Source organism: Stegodyphus dumicola, chromosome 2 (genome assembly GCF_044657685.1).
Source record: "Stegodyphus dumicola isolate Sdum_Otavi_A_Nest chromosome 2, ASM4465768v1".
In the NCBI taxonomy this organism is placed as follows: Eukaryota; Metazoa; Arthropoda; class Arachnida; order Araneae; family Eresidae; genus Stegodyphus; species Stegodyphus dumicola.
In genome coordinates, this window is record NC_140769.1 from 274374897 (window position 1) to 274399722 (window position 24826).

Below are 24826 nucleotides of genomic sequence, written 5' to 3' on the forward strand. Positions count from 1 at the left end.
AAAATAAAGTAATGTACTACCAAAAACAGCAGTACGTTTAATTAAGGATTAATTGCAAGTTAATAATAAGAATACTTTTAATGAGAAATTTGAGATTGATGTTTTTTGATAATTTCATTTATATTTGGTCGTAAAACTGACAATGCTGCTCTCATATCATCTTCTACATTTAAAAGTCTCGATCTTTTCTCGTTTTTATGTTAGTTATTACTGAAAATCTGAATTCACACAAATAAGATGTAGAAAACTGTAATAATATTTTAAAATCTTTTTTGGCCATTGTGGTGTAATCGCATCTAATGTTAATCTAAAATGAATTAATTGATTCTTTCAAATATTTTAAAATTAAATCTCGATTATCAGAAAGCGAAATTAGTTCTTCCTCTTCATTCAAATACAAAAGTATTCGGCACCAAAATCGGCTTGGATACCACAATTGGCACACCTATTAATGTCTTAAAAACTGAATTTCTCATGAGTACCATATAAACCCATTATAAATTTTACTGTATACATTTCTAAATGTGGTGGCACACCAAAGTGCCACTGCACAGTGGTTGAGAATCATTGGTCTAAGATATTCCTAATTCAAGGTTTAACATATTCCCTATCCATGGCGTAATGTACTCCCAATGAATAGCTTAACCAGGGTTCGTACACATTTCTGCACATGGAAATTAAGGACTTTTAAGGACCATTAATGAAAAAAATTAAGGACCTATGAGCAAATGGGAGCTGAATAAATTCAGTTAAAAATATTATATCTATGCCTGAACGTGAGTAGGATGCATTATTATTAAACATAACTTAATTAACATAATTATTAATATGTTTGAGAATAAAATTAATTTTATGAAATTTATCAAGTAGCATTAAATATTTTACACTCATAATAACGACATATTTGAAAGAAGATAAGTGACATTTTAGTTACGTTTTACTAACAATTAGCCTTTTTTTTTTTAATGCCTCATTTTGTCACATACTTGCTCAGGTTCAGTAAATAGTAAGTAGATTTTATGTCCCACAGCATATGTTAAAATGAGCATTAAATCATAATCAGCAGGATTCATAACAAAAGACTGGTTGTTGTCACCACTCCTGCTTGCCTATAGAGAAACCTGCTGATCAGAACAAACCTGAAAGGCCTGATGTAGGCACAGTTAGCAAGTTTTGAAAGTTAGCTGACATCTGTCTGACGCTGTTAGTCTCATAGCTTCGAGTAGAGTTCTAGGAGTTGTAACTCAGTTAATATACTTTAAGGTTCTATTAAACCACTAAAGCATTAGTGGTGATGTTTTGAATTAAGTCTCACTAGATGCAAAGAATAAGTTTCACAACAATTTTTATATTTTTGTGTTTTACCTTGTGACCACGGTAAAGGTTTAACACGTTGAGCCTGGCGCCGAATTTGATGTCCTTTCCGTTCAGCCGTTGGCAATACTGTGATCAAGCAGTGCAATATTGCTGACTTAAATTATACAAAAAGGAAGGAAACGCACATAAAGTCCGAAGGTATTGTTTGAAATGTTATGATGACAATTCAAAACTATTTGGACACAAGATAGCCAAAAATATTACCAAAATAGTAGTTTCGTATTGTAACATGTGTAAAACTAAGCTGTATTTTTGTTTAGAATGTTTCAATAAATTTAATTAAAACTACATTTGATCACATTTCATTGAGACTATACTTATTTTTTAACTTTAATACTGTCGGTCCCGCGAACCGACGCCAGCCAAACAAAATTTCCAGTTCCAGTTGCCAGGCACTGACGCCGGTCTCAGCGTGTTAATGAAAAGCAATAACTTGCTTTAATATAGAGAGATAATTTTTAAGAGAATGCATTTAGTTATAATTAAATTAGATAAACTTATTCATTATAGATTTACATGGCCACTATTAAATTAAATTTATTTTTTAATAATATTTGGTAAAACCCTATTAATATCAAAATCTCATAAAATTTCACAGTTTAAAATACACACAATTTATGACATTGATTTTTAAACAATATTAGGATAATTACACATTAAAAGCTACAAAACATAAAACTCAACAAAATAATTATGCATCTTTTTAATTTGAAGGCCTGCCCAGACATTTTGACTAATTTATAACGATTTCCTTCTCCTTAGGCATATTTTCTGACAATTAGAAATTTGTCTCAATATGCAAAACAATGTTCTCATTAGTTTCTGCGTGTTTTATCTCCTAACTGCCAACCTCTTCACAATATACTACCTATGAGGGTTTACTTGATCTGGTAAAAGTTAAATAGTCTGACCTTCCTCCCCCCCGACAGACGTTAAACAAATTATCACTATGTCTGAAAGTAACTATAAATCAGATATTAAATTTAAATAAAGGTTTAAATAAGCTTCTTATTCAAAAAGAACTTGGAACATATAGGCCTGTTCTTATGCTAACAAAATCAATTACAGTTTGTGGTGATATAATTAAACAAGAAGAGTCAAATTCAAACTAAAAATATGGAATAGGGATCAAAGACTATACAATTTAATTTCAATTTAATCTGGTTCAGTAACTCTATTGTCATAATAAACTCAAATGTCAGTAGCAGTAATGGAAAGACCAATAATTACAAATTATCAGAGCTGACAGAACTAATGCAGGGAGCAAGTAGAGGTCAGAAACACACTCGTCTTACACTCCAAAAACAGTCTAAGTGATTTGCATTCTGGTGAGGAAATAGAAATGGGAAATTATAGTAAAGGCTGAAACTGTAAATAACTGGGTAATTTACATAATGATAACTGTACATATCTTTGAAGAATAATTTTCCTTCTCTTTACATATTTAGTTTCTTTTTTCAACACGTTTCCTTTTCACTTTAAATTTTTGGGATTTAAATAGACTTCTCTTATTCTAAAAGACTAAATGCATTTAGAATGTATGGAAAAAGCTTCTAATTTTATTTCTTTAATAATACAAGCATTCAGAAGAAATATGAAATATATATGGTAAAGTCTGGTCACAGAGCTGGTGTGGCATAATTTTTAGAATTTAGGGACACACTGAGCAACAAAATCTAGAAATGGCAAAACTTTTAGAATTTAGAGCAGGCATAGAAAGCAGAATTTAGAAAGGCACCAAGCAGCAGAATTTAGGATCTGCAGACACTGCGTCAGGTGGCAAAATGCCTAGCGCCAGATCTATGTATGATGCATTAAGACATATTAGATGAATCTTTTGAATTGTCAGTTTTCTTTATTAATAAAAAAATTCCTTTTCCATATGATAAGATTCGAAGTACTTTTGATATTTTCCATGCTTGTATCTAGTGAAAAGTAGAGAAAATAAGGGGAAGATAAAAATGTTAAGAAAGTGGTTCTAGAATCAGAAATAAAACATTCAACTATTATGTTTTCATTGTTCTTCCAGATGTTCTCCAAAATGTAAGAAACTGCGTGTTACTACCATGGAGACATTTTAAATTTTATCACATTGTTCTGGACTCTTTTAGAATTGTGGGTCTATAAATTTGCCTTAAAATCTTTCTAAACTTTCCACGCTTCAATGTCTAAAATCCTAAAGAAATATTAGCCCTACCAATTCTGTAACAGCAAAAAGGCAGAAATGTTTTTTAAAAAAATCGGAGGAAAAAAGTGTGAAATTAATTTTATAGAGAAAACTGATGCATTTTAAGAATTCTGATTGTTCTGAGAAATCGTAAAATTACCATGAAAATATTTAAAAGACATTTTTAATTAATTACATAGCTATTTTGCTTTTGCTAAAAACTGTTTTGTAAACTGTGCTTTATAGCATTATTCCTTGCTTATTTTTCAGATTCAAAAAATTGTATAATATGTGGCCAAAATGGAATTTTATAATATGATAGTGAAAAATAAAAATGCTTTATTTTAATGTTGTTTCTTAAATATAATTCCAATATATTACCATTATTTTAATGAAATTTATCGATGTTAGAATGTTTTAAAAAAATCGTCAAAAAATTTCCAGATCTCGGAATTAAAATTTTTTATAGAAACCGATCGTAAAATCACCAAAATGTTGATAATCGACAAATTTAGAACCGTTTAATATAAAAGAATTCACATCCCCAAAAGAGGAAAGTTGTTTGAGAGTTCTTCATTACAAAAAATGAAATAATTTTGAAATGCTTATGTTTCACTTCTTGCTCAGAAACTTGAGTATCGCACCATTATTTATATTACAAATAGGAACAAATTATATCTCATGAACCCATTCAAAAAATAGCCATATTTGTCAGTGAATCACCCAAAATATTCCTGCAATATGCTAATTCACACCCAGAATGGCAGTCGTAAAAACAAACAGAAATTTCAGATGATTAAAATTAAGGACCTTCTGCCAATTTTGGCCAAAATTAAGGACTTTTAAGGACCAAAAATCGATTCCAAAAAACTTAAGGACTTTTAAGGACTCTCAAGGACCGTACGAACTCTGTTAACATATCCCCAATTCACGGTTCAACATATCCTAATTCATGACTTTCCCTATTCCTAAACATTCCCTATTTGTTGTTCAACATATTGCCAATTCGTGGGTCAACATATTACTAAATAATGATTCAACCAAAGCTCCAAATAATGGAAAAACATTTTGTCATCTTTTGGTTGTAATTTTTTTATTATTAAATTTTGGAGAAACCTTGATCCAAATTTTTAATAGTAGTTCGAATTCTAGCTGCAGGTTCATCCAGAATAAACTTGTTTGTTTGTGTGTGTCCTTTTCTTCTCGTAGAAGTAATATCTATGGTGCCCCTTGGGCAATACTTTCTGTGATGAGATGGATAAATTAAGATTAGCCATTCCTCACAAATGCTTGAGAAGCAAATGTTGGGCCAATGGATGAATGAAATATTTTATTTTTATTTAATCTACTGTTATAAAAAATAAATTATCCCCCTCTATAAGTTTTTTTAAAAAATAAAAATGCAATATTTACATTTTCTCCAAGTGCATTGTTTAAGAGATTTCAGAATACCTTACATTCTAATTATGACAAGATCTTTTCTTGTTTAAATTGAAATTTGAAAATACCTACTTGTATATCAGACTTTGTTCCAAAATTTGCAACAGCTGCTAACTCTTTCAATGAGTCCCAGAGCTTACTTACAGACTTTGCTAAAGACATTGGTACAGAAATTGCCTTTTTTAATCCAGCTTCCATGGCTGTTTCCCTCCTTTAATAAACAAATAAGACTAAAATTAATTAAATATTACTGATAATAAACTATGTAATGCAAAATATTGTATTTAAAGGTTCACATATAAAATGTTATGTCTGAACAATATTTATTTTTAAACAAAATAAAAATTTTATTTTACAGAGTCTCTGAACCAATGTCCCCCCCCCCTGAAAAAAAGTATTTTTCATTAGATATGTTTAAAATATGGGTTACCTCTGTATTTATGGTTTAAGTATTGTAATTGTTTAAAATTTTAACACTAATGAACTTTGTTATATTATAAGGTACATTTATATGGAAAATGGTATTCATTGTTAGAAAATAACTTTACTTATCTCCCCATGAACAGGGAAACCTATATATACTGATTCAAAAATGAATAGGGAAGCCTACACATTCATCTTAAGAGTCCTATAATTTCAGTTTAATATAAAAGTCCACGAAAAAACATTTAAAAAAATGGTTGAGTAGTAAAGTCGCTGAAGATCGGTACTTTGGCCTGGAATGGGCTGGCTGTATAGCCATTTTTGTGATTTTTCCCAGCTTTAACATGGGTACCAGCTAGTTTCTCTCAGAAATTCTCCATGAAGGCATGCTCCCCTTAAGACAAATAGCCCTAGCATACTTTGCTGTAAAATAAATCATATGGGAAACATGCCATGCAATAACAGCAAAGTGCTTATTCAGTGTTTCTGTAAAATGGGATTTACTATCATTAATCAGTACATTTAGATTACAGAGTTGAACTTTTAGCCTTTATATGTTCTGTACAAACACCACCATTACTTCCAAACAGAGAAGGGATGGGAATACACGAGGTCTGTCCATAAAATATCTGCTTTTTTAATACCTTGGAAACAGATCTTGTTATATTATTATTGACAGAAAATTTGAGTGAACATGGAAACACACACACACACACACACACACATGCAAACATGCCTATTCAATCAAAGGTGATGTAACATTCCGATATGATGTATTGTATTATTGCCATGCTTACAGTGACAAAGTGAATGAATTTTTAAAGTCGCAGTAAAGTAGTATTTTAGCTTTATCTCAGCCTCAATGAAATAACCTTGGATGCTTTCTTAATTGTTGAAATGATGTTTATAGATAAATGTCACATCCCCCCAAAAAAAAAAATCATACTTGGCATTCACACATGCTCTCTAAAATCAGTAGAAATCACATTCAAAGTGAAATTACAAAGGAAAATTAAGATCTCCAAGCAAAATGTTTATAATAAGCTGACAATTACAATTTTTATCAAGTTATTGCAATACACTGTCTAAAGTTTTTATTTCATAAACATTCTGCATTAAGGAAGTACATGCACAAGGTTTACCTAAATTTGAGTATTTTGTTTTAACAACAAAATTGTACATACATTGCAATATCTTCAGGTGTTTCTTTTGGCAATTTCAGAGCAGCCTGCAATAAAACATAACATTAATCATGCAACTTGGATGTAACAAATAAAGAGTATATGTTAACTGAAATAACGGTGGCATTCATAAATTACCATATTTACTCGCATATTCCCCTGTTTTCACTAATTTTATTGTATGGAAATAGAGAGGAGAAAATAATGAGAATGATTTAATTTCCAAAGGATGCAGTGATAGCAAGAATATAATGGTACTGTTCTGTTATCAGAGCTGGATCCAGAAATTTATGTATGTATGCATGAAGTGGGGATGTACGTGTTCAAGTATGCACATATGCATCTGTGTGTACACACTTATATATGCACAGACATATCATACATATGTGCATAAATATTCTTCTGAATCCTTTCCTGATAATTAAACTGTATCAATATAACAAATGAAAAATATGAATAAACTGTACCTGTACTATCACAAACTTATTTATTTAAAAGAAACCTCCATTCCACTAAGAATACATAGTAATGCTAATATTACAATGTCAGTAAGATATTTTTATTTCTACTTCCCTGTAACTCAAATCTCGCCCACTCTTATTATTTTCCACTGCTACTTCCTAGGCTTCGAATTAATTAATTCCACTGAAATTGCAGTGTGTGTCATTTGCTACAGTTTACAAGTCATTGCCTTTATCACCATTGCCAACATCTTTGTCACGGCTCAGTCCGTCTTCCTCTGTGCAATGATCTTCTGAATCAACAAAAGCATTAAGTATTCCTGTTTTCTTGAAGCTCTTTACTATTACTGCTTGATCAATTAGAGCCTATGCATCCAAAATCCATATGCAAATAAATTAGTAAGATGAAAACTACCACTACGTGGATGAATCCACTTTTAAATTTAGGGGAGCTTGTCTTCTGAATGCCTCGAGGAAAGGAAAATTATGTGAATCTTAAAAAAAATGTTCAGAACCTTGTACTACAAAGCTAAGGGGGAATATGCAAGTAAATACAATATTCTTTAAAAAATTCATACATTTGAAAACTTTTCATGATACTGATCTTCATAGTATAGTTTTTGGTCAATATAAAATAGGCTATTAAAACTATATTTTATTTAAACTTTTCAGATTTCTGTGTCAGGTATTTTTCACATGATATATTTTTAGTAATGATGATATGACAATCTACAGAAATTTTATATACAGATACACTTTAATACAAATTTACAAAATCCTTCAAGAATGCATACTAATACACAGAATACATTGCAGAGACTGTTAGGCTTTTCAGAGTGAGAAACATGAAAAATCAGTTGTGTCCACACTATGATTTTAAACTGCAAATCCTCCAACTGCTAGCTGGAAGTGATAACCATGAGCATACACAGGGCTCCAAAAACAAAAAGTTTTTGAAAAAGAAGAGTTTTCATTTACAAAATGCAGCACATCACTGTGCAATATCAACTGGAAGATAGATAACATGCAAAGCAAAAGTCATACAATTAATTTATAATAGATGAAAAGATATTTTAGACAATTTCATAGTAAAAGTAGTTTGAAAGTAATGTGTAAATACTTAAGGAAGGAAGGAAAAATTAGAGATATGCTTATATAAGTGGCAGTTATTAGGAAAAATAAAACAAGAGATTTTGATTTTGCTTGCAGATATCAAACTTACGTATTTTTAGCATATAAAGGTTTTTGAATGATTGCTAGTTATTACCTCATTTATCTTAGCATGAGGAAGAACACAATTCTTCTTTAAAATGAATATTTAAATTTCTCTTTCTCTCTGAAAAGTAAATTATCAAAGTACACAGCAGCTAGTAGAACATTCATCAATATGGCATTTATTAGCAAAGATAAACATTATAAATAAAATTTTAGATCTAGCTTACCATTCTTTTCAGTTAACAAATAGTTGTTAATTTAGTTATCTTACATCATCTTAAAACGAAAAATGCCATCATTTTTCTTTGATTTTATAATAGGTACCGTACAATAAAATACTGATTTCTCTTGTTTCTTAACCTAAGCACAACTAATAATGTTTTTAGATACAAGTGATATGTGCCTCTCAAATATTAATGTATTAAAGTTAAAGGTATAAAATTATAAAATAATTTTAAGTGCACCATTACTGCATATAAAAATTTAACAACATACCATGTAATCATTGAAAGCTGAAGTGTCAGCATCAATCACTGCAATTAATTCCTTCATTGTTTCATGCATGAGTGGTATGATTCTTCTCATTTGAGAGTCGTATCTTTCCCACTGACGCTTACCATAAGTTAATTGTCCGACCATACATGCTAAAGCAGAACCCTAAAAGAGGCATGGGAAAAGAAAATATTTTATAATTTTTTTAATCAGTTTTAATGTTTTATAAAAACATTAAAAAATTACATTCAACAAAGTCAGTTTTGTATAAATAAATCTTTTTACCAAACTAGCAACAAAATATTTGTTTTAGATCTGTTTTCACTTGATTCAAAAATCACAATCTATGCTCTTAAAATTTATGCATGTCTGTCTGTTTGTTTGCTTGTTGTGGCATTATTTTTTCTTGTTTACGGCATTATTTTTTCCAGAGCGGCAGGGAGTTGAGTTTCGAGAGAGGCCCCTTGGACCCAGATTCCAAAAATTCATGAGAAGACATTTTAACTATTCTCATCTTCATATGACTAATTTTCGATGATATTAATTAAAAACTCTGAAAATGCTACTTTTCACCTTCATTTTTCTGAGTGGCAACGGTCTCGCACGCTGGAGATAAAAGCCTGCTTTATTTCGAGAAGTGTTCGAAATCATAGAGTTCGTTAATAAAAAATTTCGAAGTTTTGCAAAACATGAAATAAAAACAGCATTGCCAAACATTAAATATGTTATTCTTGATTCCAAAAAATTCTTAGGAAGCTATTTCAACCGTTACCATCTTCGTATGACTTTAATCAGCTGAGATATTCATTAAAAATTCTGGAAACACTAATTTTTATACTCATATTTCCAAGTGGCAAAAGTCTTGCCCATTGGAGATAAAAATTTGCTTTATTTCAAGAAGTGTTGCCACTGCTTGCTTTCAAATCATAGAGTTTGTTAATAAAAAAAAAAAAAAAATTGTAAGCTTTACAAAATATGAAATAAAAATAACACTGCCAAACATTAAACATAGTATTATTATTATATAAAGTCATATTCTGAAGCACGCGAATGCATGTGATGTCACTGTATGTTGAAAATTGTTTGTTAATATAAGCATTTTAAATAAACAGCTGTTGTTGGCAACTTTTTGGTTTCAGGTTATTATAACTGACACATTAACTCTTTTATTATTATTGAGAAAATGTTATATTACATTAAAGTCAAATCATGACATCATACGTATTAAACTGAAGTCTCAAATGTTATTGTTTCCTGTTTCGGCAATAAAAACATTATTTACGAATTGGTTGCTGCTTGGAAAAAATGAACTAATTTCTTTCATATTGAAATGTTTTCATACATTTGCTTTTCAGGGGTCATGGAACTTACAAATTTTGCTTTGGCTGCAGCCTGGCCCGCTAGTATATTTAACTTGTTGTAATAAGCAAGGTGGAGTTTTTCACAATACAAGTATTACATATGCATTAGTTATACGAGCTAATTCTTAAATAGTTGAAACTAATTCTTAAAAAGATAAAGCCAGTAAAAGGTACTATATTGATTTTGGAAGTGACATAAGAGTTACATGAAGTTTATACAAATTCCTTATTGTAAAACTGGATTCATTAGTTAAAAATAAAATCATTCAAATAATGATATACAGCACACAGCCCGAGATTTGAAACTACAAGGACTTCGGTGTTTTCAGTTTAAATCTATAAGATGCCATATAGATATTATAACATTAAAAATACAAAATAGTTTTCAATAAAATAATGAAGAATTTATTTAAGATTTTAAGAAAATCACAATTTACAAAGAATACTCAATATTTATTTATTTGTTTGCTTTATTAATCATTTCTCTCAATTAAGTAGTTTAATCTGTATCATTTTTGTTCTCTTTAATTTTACAGACAGACATAATTTCCTGTTCTGTTACAAAATTCCATTGTTCAAGTCTTATAACTGCCATATCAAAAATTCTCTCTTAACTATGAATTGAAACCTTTTTGATATTGGCTGAAGCATTTTAATCTGAAATTTTTAACTAACTTATAGCAAGGTGATTTTAAAATTTGGTTAACAAATATGTTGAATATATGCACTTAGTTTCTAAGTCAATTTCCTAACAAAATATTTTATCTTGCTATAATAATGCCACTACCATGCTGTATCACCCATTCAATCATCATGTTGTCACAATTACAACTTTTAGTATAACAAATGATTTTTCTAATTTCATTGCAAATAGAGTGTTAGAATCCATTTCAAAAAAGCTCCTTTTTCAGTTTTTTATGTCATATACTTTCCAATGCTATACTCTTCCCATAATTTTGAGATAGATATGTTTTTATCAATTTCACTTTTTAATTATTGACATGAAAATATACTTTTGCTTTGCAGATACTGCTGCAGCTCCAGAATTAGAAACACTTAGACATAATCAAAAATTCAAACTTTGATTTTGATAAGATAGTTGTAACATTAATTGCTTGCAAAAAATAATAAGCTGGGTAAAATTAGAAAGCTTAGGAAAAGCACAATTTATTATGTTAACTGAACTTAAGTTCCTCAGAATCTCATTCTTTACCCCTTCTCCAATGATATGCCAACAAAGAAGACCAGCATGAGAAACATCCCACTCCATACAAATATATCTTGTGGCTTCACTTATTGTTTAGTACAGATAGCAAAATTCTAACCTCCCCCCTCACAACCACTCAAAGGTTGAATGTAAGGTCATGCCCAACATCAATTAATGTATTGTCAATGGCCACTGTGCGATTCCCCAGCCAGAAAAAAATAACAGTCAGGGGAAAAAAATCCCTTTTGTGGTATATCTTTTTCTTGAGGATTATCCATTTCGAGACTCTGTAAAGAAAACATATCCTTAAAAAAAAAAAAAAAAAAAAAAAAAAAAAAAACTGAAATGTTTCAGATTTTAAATTACGTCCAAAGGGGTGTTTTTTAACATTTTGTGTGTTACCTTTCTTTATTAAATATCATGTTCCTCGCACTTAAACCATAAGATCCAGTGCAACAGCAATATCGCAAAATAGTTTTAAAACGAGCATATCTTTAGAATTTCCGATACAGAGACTCACGCGCTGGAGATAAAAATGTTTTTTCTGCACAACGTTGCCATTGCTCGCTTTGAAATCCTTGAGTTTGTTAATCAAAAATTCGTCAAAGTTTTAAAAAATAGGAAATCGATCATAAAACAAATTTCAAATTTCAAATTTGGTCTTCCACATGCTCATATTCGTTGGAGGATTACGTTATTCAAAATTCGATGACTCTATGTACCGTTGTTTTATCACAATACGAGAAATATACATACATTTATGCAGATTTTTCATTATTTAATTTCTTCAAATATAATGCATTTTGTGGCAACAGTTTGAAAAGTGAACCGACATTTATGAGTCCGACGCAAAATGCCAAAACGAAACTAATAGTCCTTCGGGATTCAAATCCCTTTGGACTAAAAAAAAAAAAAAAAAATGCTGGATATTAGATCATTCTAGATAATGAATGTCCAAATTTCAGACTTTATACTGTAACCAGTTCATTAACTACTAATTACCATATTTGCGGCACATAAGACACACTATTTTTCCTTCGAAAATAGGTCTGAAAAACGGAGTGCACCTTTTTGTTGATACATCGTTTGTCAGTGGGTCAAAGTTTCATGAAATGCTGTGAAAACAGAGAAAATGGTTAAATCATTTACAAAGTGTGGCATTAGTAATGCACTGCATGGTACAGGGCACAGTTTGCTGTATGAGGACTCAAATACTGATTTAGAAGAGGTTTCAAGTGATTCTTCATTTAGCTCTGGAGATAAGTGTCTGGGCTTTGACAAAGAAGATTAAAAGGTATTGTTCCCCAGATAGATTGGGTATTTGCAGAAAGTATTACTTTGTAGTTGTATTGCTTTATATTTAAAATATTGTAAATTTATTACAATGATCAGTATTAAAGTTTTATCCTTCAAAAATGTGTATAAAAAAGGGGGGCATCTTATATGCCGGCAAATACGGTAATTTTACATAAATAAAAATTTACTTCTGTCTTTATTAAACTTTCATGAAAAAGTCATATAATCATTAAACAAAACTTAGAAAGAATAATAATCATCAGGGATTAAATTAATTTATTCACTTTAAAATTTGATTTCAGATTTTATTAATGATTAAAAAACAAATTTCCTGAAATCTAAACGCTTTGAATTTAAACTAGCTTCATAATTTTTGAATACAAATACTTTACGAAAAATTTTATACAATTCCTTTTTCATTGCAGTTTTTCAATTTATAGTTATATACAGTGGCTCTTATACCTTACATTATTTTCAAATTTGAATGAGAAAATTTCAGTCTATGAGTCTAACTTTCAGAGTGAAAAAAATAGATATTACGTAACACTGAAATGAAACTACATCAGTACATAATAATGAAAAATTTAAAACTAACACTGGGACAGAATAAAGACTAACATCAAATATAATCCATACGTAATAATAATTACCATAGCTGCAACTGCAGCCGCTACAGAACCTCCTCCTGGAGCAGGTGTTCTAGCAGCGACTGTTTTTATGAAATCCTGCATACTTTTGTTAGTTAAAGAATTAGCTTCACTATCTGGTAACATGTATTCAATGATTCTCTCCTTAGGAACAAATGGACCTAATGAGTGTAATCCCAATCTATTGATTGCCTAAAAGACAGAAAAAAGTAAAATTCTTCAAAATTTAAGCATATCTTGATAAAAAATAGCAGCACTGACAAAATTCCATTATCATTAGATCATTATATATTTATAGTGTTTTCAATCCACTATTCTGTAAAGTAATTCAATCTAAACATACTACCTGGTTATTTGAATACAAGATATTAATAATTGTTCAGATAAACAAAATATTTTATTCAAAGAGGACAACAGAGAGATAGTAGAAAGACATAACTATTTCAGGATTTTTTTTTTTATTTATTTACTTTAAACAGACACTTTGCCTCTACTTGGGAGGAGGGAACAGGCAACTGATCATGTTTTTGAAGTGAATGAAAATTATACGTAGGTGGGGGCAAAAGTCATGGCAACTATTTTTTTTCTTGAAGATACCAGTCCGGTTGGAAAATTTGACATATACAGACGAAAGCACAAGGTCTTAACTACATGTGTGGACAAAGAATAGCACTGAAATATCGTAACACACGAATTTATTACAGTAGTATACAGGGCAATATGTCCTTCACCTTGCAAAAGAATGACAACACAATACACATAAAGTTGACATGACAAACCTGGGCCTAAAGACCCTCAATGTACTCCCCTGCTATTGTCACCACATGCTGCCAATGATGTGGGAGGTGCTGAATACCATCAGCCTCAGTATTTACCGCACCATGTGTGAATCGGGTCATCTGTTGGCGCACAGCATTAGCAATGTCCTCTCGCGTTGCAAACCGCCTACCTCGTATTGGTTCCTTAATCTTGGGAATGAGATCAAAGTTACAGGGTGAAAGGTCAGGAGAGTACCGGTGGGTGCTCCAATTCTTCCCATCCCCAACGTCAGAGTAACTGCCATACACACTCTGCTTTACGTGGTCCTGCATTGTCATGCAGAATTATTGCACTGTCCACAAGATTTGGAAGTTTATTCCGAACGCCACGTCGTACCTGTCGCATCAGGAAGTCCCTGTAGTATTGTGCGGTCACTGTTCTGCCATGAGGAACAAAATGGCAAACAATGACACCCCTGACGTCATACGCAACGATCACCATCAATTTGACTGGGGAAGGATTCTGATGCTAGCTCATTACGCAATATCCTGTGGATGGTGTGTTTTTGATGCCATTTGCCCTCTCTAACTTCAGTAACGTCCATCGTCTGTCTTCATCCATAAGGTGCTCGATGATGGCAGGTGCTAAGTCGGTCTACACACTCACCGGTCGTCCCAAATGTTGTTCATCACTGGTGGACTTACATCCTTGCTGAAACTTTCCTACTCACTGTGCTACTGTACAATATGGTAGGGCATTATTCCCAAGGGCTTCTACTAATTCACTGTGACATTCCATCGCATTTCTCCCTCGGAGAACGGCTATTTTGATGTAAGCGCGCTGCTCGACACAGGTTACTTCCATCTCACACGACACTCATCAACTGACTGATTTCAGAGCCCTCGCTACCACAGAGCCATCTGTTGTTCTTCATACACACTATGCCTGCAGAACTTCCACATGACACATATACGTTTTGTGATTTGTTCACATATCTACAAGAAAAAAAAACAGTTGCCATGACTTTTGCCCCAACCCTCGTATGTTTACTGATGATCTTTAATAAAATACTGCAATGTGTTTTCAAAAGCATTAAGAGTGACTTTTGGGGTTTTAAGTTTGTTTCAGTACCTCGTGATTGACCTTATCTTAAATTTAGGTCCAAATAAAAACATCAAGCAGATTCAGCTTATGAAGTATTGCAGCAGGTGCCTGTTGTCAGGATAGTACAGCCAGCCAATTTCCAGAATTACCACTTCTTTGTGAATGATGTATAATTCTTTCCAAAGATTTTAAGTTACTTCTTATACATTATAGTATGATAATGGTAACCATTAACCAAATTTACTCTTACAGTTACTTGTTATGTAAGAACATTTGAGCTAATAATGATTAGCATATTTTTAAGCTGGAATATAATATAATAGCATACAGTGCAGTGCTCCTAATTTCTGTGAAGTTACACAAATAATGTTTAATCCTCCTCCACACAACTATAGGTTTGGCAACTAAGTGATTGTGCATTTTGCCAACAGATTATTTTAGCACATTCTTTTGTTTTGTGAACAAGTTCAAAGAACTTAACCAATAACATTTTCTTGTTGCTAGGACTTCCAATTAGCTATTTAGTTTAGTTTTTATTTAAATTGAAAAATGTACATTTCAGACACATTTTATTGTATTATTTCTGAAAAGGCAGGAACACATTACAAGCATATAAGAGGTTATGTGCTGTATGCAAGAATGAAGTCTTGAAAGAAAGGCAGTGTTAAAATTGGTTTGCCAGATTTTGTTCTGGTAATTTTCTTATTCAGAAATGTGCAACAATCTGGCCATCCAGTTAAAGCTAATGAGAGCCACAGAAAGAGCATTATCGATTTATACTGTCATAGCACAACATGTGAGATTGCAGAAAAGCTCAATGTATTGCATACATGCATTACAAAAATTAAAATTGCCTGGCTGTCTTAAGAAACTCATTTATGGGTCCCTCATCATTTTAAGGAAGTTCATTTGATGCAACGCATTAGCAAGTACTATTTGCTTCTGAAATGCAACAAAATGGATCAATTTCTGAAATGACTGATTACTTGTGATGAAAATACAAAGTGGACCCTTTATTGAAGAAGATCATGGGTGAAGCAAGATGAACCACCCAGACAACATCAAAAGCTGAAATTCATGGGGAAAAAATCTGAAAGGGTTCAGATTTTAGATTACATCCAAAGTGCCATTTTGCCAAACAAACACAATATAAACTCAAAATCGAACACAAGAACAAACTCAAAATCCGACACCAACACAAGAATAAATCCAACACCAACACAAGAACAAACTCAATACAAACAAAAGAACAAACTCAAAAACCAACACAATTCATAACAAAAAACATAAGCACAATTTTGAAAAGTGAGTCAACGTTTATAGGGTTCTGATGCAAAATGGCAAAACGAAATTAATAGTTCTTCAGAGAAAAAGCCTCTTTGGACTAAAAAAAAAGGATTATGCTGTCAGATTGATGGGGATATAAAGGAATTCTGCCTTTGAACTTTTACCAAGAAACCAAATAGTTAATTCAAATGCCTACATTCAACAACTCACCAAACTGAGCAAGGCAGTTCAAGAAAAGTGGCCAAAATTGGCAAATTGTAAAGGTGTTGTTTTTAACACGATAATGCAAAGCCCCACACATCTTTGGTTATTCACGAAAAATTATTGTGGTTAGGTTCGGATGTGTTGTCATATCTGATTTGCAACCTTAACCTTGCACCTTCAGATTTCTTTTTATTTCGTTCCATACAGAACTCCTTAAATGGTAAAATTTTTAATTAATGATGTAAAACCTTGTTTAATTCAGTTTTTTTTTTTTTTTTTTCTTCCTGTCCTGACAAAATTCAGGAATTTTATGACAGTGGAATTGTGACACTGCCTGAAAGATGGCAGAACATCTTCAACAAAAATTAACAATACCTAATTTAATAAAGTTATATTTTCAAGCAAATTTTTGAATTTTGTTCCTTATTTAAAATTTGCAATCACTTAGTTGTCAGCCCATCAAACTATCAAACATTGAACAATGAATCAAATAACATACTGTGCAACTACATTTCTCCACCACACAGCTTCAAGAATTAAAGAAAACACTAGCTTTTCCCACTTGAATTTTGATCCAGATTTACAATATATATATATGCAAAATTCTTGATCACAAAGGTCTTTTTTAGTTTGTTCTCCTTTCTTAAATTATATATATATATATTCTCTTTATTAAAGAAAAAAGTCAACATTTTTCTGAAATTTATTCATAATTTACATGAAAAAGTTACTCCTCATTTACACTAATACTAGTAAATTTTGAAGTTTAACTTTTTCATGGCTATCAGCGAGCTCAGCCTGTATTCCAGTTACACACCACAGTGGGCACAAACGAACACAGCTCATATTACAAATTGACGATTCACAGATATTACCTTGCAACCATCAAAGGAGTTTTAAAAAAAAAAAAAAAAAAACATAAAAATACTAATGTTAAGATTATTTGGCCCAGGGAAAAAGTTCAGGTTTATTTTCAATTAATCATAGAGAGGATTCTCAGTACTTTAACAGTAATAAATAATAATAATAAATACCAAATGTAATTTTTGATCTTCTTCCAAAACAAACAGATTTTCTTTGGCTATATAAAATTCAGCTACTTGTAGCATTGCTCTCAAGGGAACTACTCCAACAATCTGAGAACCAGTAACAGCTAACTTTAATTCTTTGGCCCCTTTACAAACCTAAGATACAAAAATACATATTTCAATGAAAAGAGTTTCATATAATTTTTAATAAATAGGGTTTTCCTTATACTTTATATTTTAAATATAAATGAAACTACTAAACAATTAAAAAAACTGATACATTGCACCATTCAATAAAATTAAATATAATACATAGTCATAATATATACTTATCTAAATTGGAACAATGAAGGACTAGAAGAGTATGATATTGAAGAAAAATATACTTTTAAGTAATGTTTTAAATTTTACTGTTATATTAACTGCAAAATGTTTTACCATTCATTTTAGCGATAAGAATGTACTTATTTTTTTTTGGGGGGGGAGGGAAAGAAATGTTACAGGTTTTGCAACTTCAAGAAGCATTATAGAATTTTACAGTTATTTTATAATTTCAGTGTTTTTATTATATAATCAACAAATGAAACAGCACAAAGGTGATGGAATCATTAGAATAAATGTAACACATTTCCAAACCCTGAAAAAGAAAGACCTGTATCAATCTTGAAATACATACAGTCCTTTTTATTAAAGTACATAGCAAACAAAGGCTGCAGTTCAATCAATTTTGAATGTTTTCAGGACTTTACAGTAGTAACAGATTAGCAGAACTTAATCATGAAACTCACCTCAAACAATTTCATGCTTTTTACAATCTTTAATAATTTTAAATTATACAAACATAACACAAAATTATTATCAACCTTGTAATAATTATGAAATTTATTTTACGGTTTTGTCTGGTAAATTAATTAGGGTGAAGCATAAGAGGATTACTTGCATTAGGAAGAACAGCTTCATGGAAGATTTTTTAAAGGAAACTGGGTTGTATTTATATATTGCATATGGGAAAAATCCTGAAAATCCAATTTAGCCAGCCAACTTCTTTAAGGGGATCCAAATCTAAGATGAGTCTTAGCCACTTGGTCATTTATGACAGTAGAGTTTAAGAAGTGCATAAGTTATTTTTTAGATCTAATCTAATACATCCACTAAGAGGAAGTAGACACAATAAAATAGTTGACATAAATTTTTAAAAAAGAACTAGCAATTTTTTACATTTATATTTCACAAATATATACACATTTTACTATATTATTTGTTATTTTGATGCAATATACCATTTCTAAAAGTTATGTATTTTCATCTTTGGCTGCAATGGACAATAAACTTAAATCAATAATTTATTTCTTAATAAAAAATCAACTTTTTTCTGTACTCACTTCTTCATAAGCAATATGTATAGGGGTGACATCATGATCTGTGAGATTAATAGATACTTGAGCAATATTTGCTTCATCTAACCACCAACCAATAGCTTGACATTTTTTTAACTTACCAGGCTGCAAATAAGATACACACACTTAGAAGATAATTTCTAAATTATTTAAAATAAATTTAATCCTTATAAAATCCATGATAAAATTATTAGGATTAAATATTTCGGAAGAACAAGGAGAAAATTCAAAATACTAGGAAGGGGGAAAGAAAGAATATTACCTCATCTTTACTTCTGCCTTGCTCCCTGATATCTAAAGCAATTCTATGGGCTTGCTCTTTGGTACCTAAAACATTCACGTTATATGCTATTAGAAATTTTCTTGCTCCAGCCATTGTTGCTCCCCAATTTGGAACAAACTCAGTTGGTCCAAAATCTGGTTTCCATTCAGGTTTGACTATCTGTAATATAAAACTATTTAATACTAAAATAATAAGAATGCCCTTCTTTAACTACACATTTCTGTAATTCTAGTAAATATTTAAGTAATACGTAACTTCAGTATAAATGAACTCAACATAAATAAATTTATGCAATTTTCAATCCATAACTAGCAAGTTAACAGATTTGAGAGTTAAATCTGTTAACTTTTTATATATGTATATATTAAGAGAACAGAGCTAAGGGGAAAAAAGAAAAAGAATAATTATTAAATTTATTTTTTAATTTTCTTATTTTTTAATTATGTAAATTTTTTTAAATATTATTTATTTATTACTATGCTTACAAACTTTATGTGTTGGTCATGGTACCTGAAATTTCAAACATTGAAATGGAAATGTCATTGGTACTTATGTATTAATGCAGCCACCTTAGTAGAAGTCACCAAATTTTCAGAATGTGCCAAACTCTGGCAACCATACCCATAATCATTCTTCCGGCAACCATCATCGAAACAATCTTTCAGTCAAGCAATGCTGATATTTTTGTATGTGTTCTTTTTTGCTGTATTCCAAGTTTCAACAGTTTTTGTACACAAAACCCGATATTTTTCCACTTAGTTTTAAAATAGGAGCTTGCAAAATTTTCAGCTGTGGAAAAAAATAAAGTAAAATTTTTGCATGAACACAAAATTTTACTGGAAATTTTCTAAAAGGAACAATGAGGAAACGTGCTTCATAGACAGCCACTAACTGCCGAGGTTGGCACAAAGCCAAATCTTCGTAACTCTGATTTTTTTTAAGCGAAAACAGATTGCTATATATTTCAGGAGAAGAATAGCGCAAAAAATTACAGAAAGACTTGAAGAAGAATGTGTTTTATTTCTTTTTCAATGTAGCATGTAATTCTTATTTAATAATTAAAATTTATTTTTTCAACTGAAGTATTTTTCTTTTCATATGTTGATAATATTCACTGACTTACTATAAAACCTCGATAGTTTAGTAATCTTCCTTAAAAATTCTTAAGCGTGAAAAACCATTAATTTGCACCCAATAAGTAACTTCTACCTTTTAATTTGTAAAACATTAAATTGCATTAATATGCAAGTACCAAGCTTTTTATGGAATATATTACAATTACCAAAAAAGTTATCTACTGAGAACAGAAAAAGAACATCTTGAATAAAAAATTGGATAATAACATACAAAATATTCTGAGCATGATCTTCTGCAGTAACAGTTTGAGGACAGTTCTTCTGTTGCAAATAATAACAATAAAAAAATCCCATTTTCTTGAATTTTTAAGATACATTCTTTAATTTCAGTACAACAAACAGGGGAGGGGGAGTTATTCTAAATAAATTTAAAAAGAATGAAAAATATTTTAACTGCTGTTGTAATAAAATAATTCTCAGGAAGAAAGCTTGATCAGAAACTGAATTGTGTATTATATTTCCACAATTCTATTTGATCTATCTGTATTTGATTCAACATACTTTGGGTTTGTAATAATGTACAATGGAACTGAAATTCAACTAATATTGCTCTTAAAGCAGCACAAACACACAAAAAAATTTCTAAAAACATATTTTACCTAACTGATAAATTGAATACTCACTGAAATACCTTTTCAAGAATTCCTTCATATTCCCCTGCTCTGATCTGAGGAACTGTTTTCCTGTATTCCTGTTCAGAGGCAAAGCCATAGAGGTAAACTGAAATATTAGTTTGCTGTTAATTATTTTACATACATTTTAATCAAAAAAAAAAAAAAAAAAAAAAACGGAAGGTTTTCAGATTTTAAATTACATCCAAAGAGGTTTTTTTTTAACATTTTGTCTGTTACCTTTATTTGGTTGTCACACTCTTTTTTTAAATATCACATTCTTCGGAATTAAACCATACAATTCAGTTCAAGAGCAATATCACAAAATAGTTTTAAATTGAGCATACCTTTAGAATTTCCGATGGAGATAAACATGTTTCTGCTGTACAACGTTGCCATGGCTTGCTTTGAAATCCTCGAGTTTGTTAATCAAAAATTCATTACAGATTTACAAAATATGAAATCGATAATAAAATAAATTCCAAATTTGGGCTTCCACATGCCCATATTCGAAGTGGGATTATGTCATCCAAAATTCGATGGCTCTATTCGATGGTGTTGTTTTATCACAATGCAAGAATTATACATACATTTATGCAGATTTTTCATTATTTAATTTCATCAAATATAATGCAGAATTCTAACATTTCATGGTAACAGTTTGAAAAGTGAAACGGACATTTACAGTGAACCAATGCAAAATTGCAAAACTAAAACAATAGTCCTTCAGGGACAATGCCCCTCCCCAAAAATAAATAATATTAATAATAATGATAAGAATAAATTTTAAAATTAATATTATAAACGGTTGATATAAAATAACAGCAATGCAATAAAGAAGTAATTTACATTTTGTTTAATAAAATACATCAGCATCAATCTAAGAAAGTACCACCATATTAGGCACTAGAACAAAATATTTTTTTCTTTAAATTAAGACATGTTTAAGTGGTACTTTGGATAATCAAGATTTTGACAGTTTGGTTGAACAGCTAGATTATTTATCAATAACTATGTATGATTTTTTACATCAGAGATATACAGGGTATTGCAAAACTCCACATCAAATCTTTAAGGGGAGGTAAAGAACATCAGGTTAAACCATATTTATAAAGGAAAGCATGATTCTGGGTTTGTAAACATTTCACATGGAAATCAAGTACTTTAAAGGACCATCAATGAAAAAAAATTACGGACTTATCAAACAAACAAGGAACTGAATAAACTAAAGCAATTATCTAACCCGAACTTCACTTTTGTAACTTAAATTCTGCAATTTGTAATAATAAAGTAAATCTGAGAGTAGGATGCATTATTTATTATGTACAGTAGGATGCATTTTAACTTAATCAGAAACAAAATTGAGAATAAAATTAATTTCATAAATTTTTCCAAGTAAGTAACAATAAATTATAAAATTTCTCGAAACATTTATATTTATTTTAAAAAAGATTAGTAGCTTTTTATTTAAATTTTACCAATAGTTAGCTTTATATTGATTCTTTCTTTTATGTCTAATTTTGTTACGTATTTGCTCAGTCCAGGTGTTAATGCAAATCTTATATCAAGTGGCATAAGTTAATTGTGAAGTAAAATAATAATCAGCATGATTCATAACAAAAGCTTGGCTGTTTTCACTGCAGCTGCTTGATTAGGGACAGATAGCCGCTGATTAGAACAGATGTGAATGCTTGACATTGGTACCGTTGGTAAATTTTGAAAGTTAGCTGCACTTTCCCTGACCCAGTTAGTGTCATAGCTTTGCACAGATTCGTTGGAGTTGTAACCCACTTAATATACAGTATTTAATATAAAATTCCTATAAGCCACTGAAGCACCAGAGATGGTCAGTCATTTTCTGTTATTTTAAGTCTCATTAGCTGTAAGGAATAAAGTTTATGTTAATTTTTACACTTTTATGTTGTATTTTGCATCCACATTAAAGATTAATGAAAGGAGATAACACCTGTTAACACATAGAGATAAATTCTAAGGGTGAGTGGTTAGTTGCAAATAATTAAATCACATAGTTACTCTTAACCATAATAGATTTACGTAGTTCCAGTTATATTTTTCTTTTATTTCTAAAAAAATAGATAGCCATTAAAAAGGACTAAGAAACTTTCATAGCAATTATAATTTATGATATTGTTTCTAAAATGATACAAGTATAATACATTAAACACTACAAAACATGTAACAACAACGAACAACAAAATGTTTATACGTTTTTGTAACTTAAAAAATTTCCAGATATTTTAGCTAATTTACATCAGTTTCCTTCTCTTTAAGTTTATTTATTTCAATAAACAAATCAATGTTTCCATTAATCCCTGCTTCATTTCCTAATTTGTTAATGTTTTCAACAATGTACTTTTGAAGAATAATTTTTTATTTTTTTATAAAACAAATTTCTTTTCCAATGAGTTTCCTCTTCATTTTAGAATTGTAAAGATTTCTGTTATTCTAAAGAACTGCTTGTACTTATAATATATAAAAGAAACTATTTGGTCTGTTTTTTAATAATATGAGTATTGAGAATAAATATGAAATGCCAGAGCAAGTGAGGCAGAATTTTTAGAATTTAGTAAAGCACCGAGGAACAAAATTAAGGACAAAATTTGAGGTAAGCATTGAGGTATGCGAGGTGCACTGAAGACACATGTGATGAATCTTTTAATAAATTGTTTGTTTTTAATTTCTTTGATTGCTTCAATGCTTCATACATGTCTTGTAGAAAGATAAGAAAATAAATGGAAGATAAACATGTTAAGAGAAACATTTCTGGGATCTAAAAGAGAAATTCAAATAATTTTGTTTTCACTGTTCTTCCAAAAATTCTCCAAAAGATAAGAAATTTTATCACAAATTTCCTACAAAACATGTCCATTATATGTTAATACCATTATCATTTTGTCACATTTTTTCTGGAAACTGTAGGTCTATAAATCTTGGATTCAAATCCTTCTAAACCTTTCAGATGCAAGATCTAAAATCCAAAACAAAAATTATCCCTACCAGCTCTTAAAAAAAAAAAAAAAAAAAAAGGTGGGGGAATATCTGATTAAAAATGTGTAAACTGAATTTCCAAGAGAAAAGTGATATATATTTAAATATTCTGCAACAATTATATGGGGAAAAACTCTTATCATGAAAAAATATAAATGAAGACAAATGAAATTAATTTTAAAATTATTACAGCAGCATTTTTGCTTTTTCTAAGAAGTGTTTCAGTGCTTTAAAGCATTTATTATCTTGCTTATTTTTCAGAATCAAGATATACCTAAGTCATGAAAATGGGAAGTGATGTCACTTTAAAATACGGCAGGAGAAAATAAAAATGTTTTACTTTAATGTTATTTCTTAAATCTAATTTTAATGCATTATTATTTTTATATTTATCAATTATTGTATTTGTAAAAAAATGTTAAAAAAACTGCAAATGTCTGAATAAAAATTTCTGTGTACAAACTGATCTTGAAATTGCCAAATTCAGTACTGCATAATATAAAAACACATATCCCAAAGAGAGACTTTTTTTGTTTTTATTTTTTTGTTTCTAATATTTTATGAACACTTGCAAAGAAGAAATTATTTCAAAATATTTATGTTTCAACTTGAGGTGGGGCCTCATGCCTAAAACTCAAGTACCCACCATTTATATGAAGAAGTACAAAAGAATTCAAATGTAAACTCATCAAATATATACTTATCAAAGCATCATGAAAACATAGTGCTCCAAAACACTAA

At 30.2% G+C, this 24826-nt stretch overlaps 1 protein-coding gene across 1 annotated transcript in view; it reads right to left on the minus strand.

Annotated features, from left to right (window-relative positions):
- LOC118187350 (formimidoyltransferase-cyclodeaminase-like) overlaps nucleotides 1-24826 on the minus strand; it is a 64448-nt gene that overhangs the window by 13905 nt on the left and 25717 nt on the right. Inside the window, exons 4-11 of the mRNA XM_085812177.1 lie at nucleotides 21097-21185; nucleotides 19309-19488; nucleotides 19032-19151; nucleotides 17656-17805; nucleotides 13271-13459; nucleotides 8760-8921; nucleotides 6592-6635; nucleotides 5057-5195 (exon numbers count right to left, since the gene is read on the minus strand). Coding sequence (XP_085668303.1) covers nucleotides 5057-5195; nucleotides 6592-6635; nucleotides 8760-8921; nucleotides 13271-13459; nucleotides 17656-17805; nucleotides 19032-19151; nucleotides 19309-19488; nucleotides 21097-21185 — 1073 coding nt within the window. The remainder of the gene's footprint in view (nucleotides 1-5056; nucleotides 5196-6591; nucleotides 6636-8759; nucleotides 8922-13270; nucleotides 13460-17655; nucleotides 17806-19031; nucleotides 19152-19308; nucleotides 19489-21096; nucleotides 21186-24826) is intronic.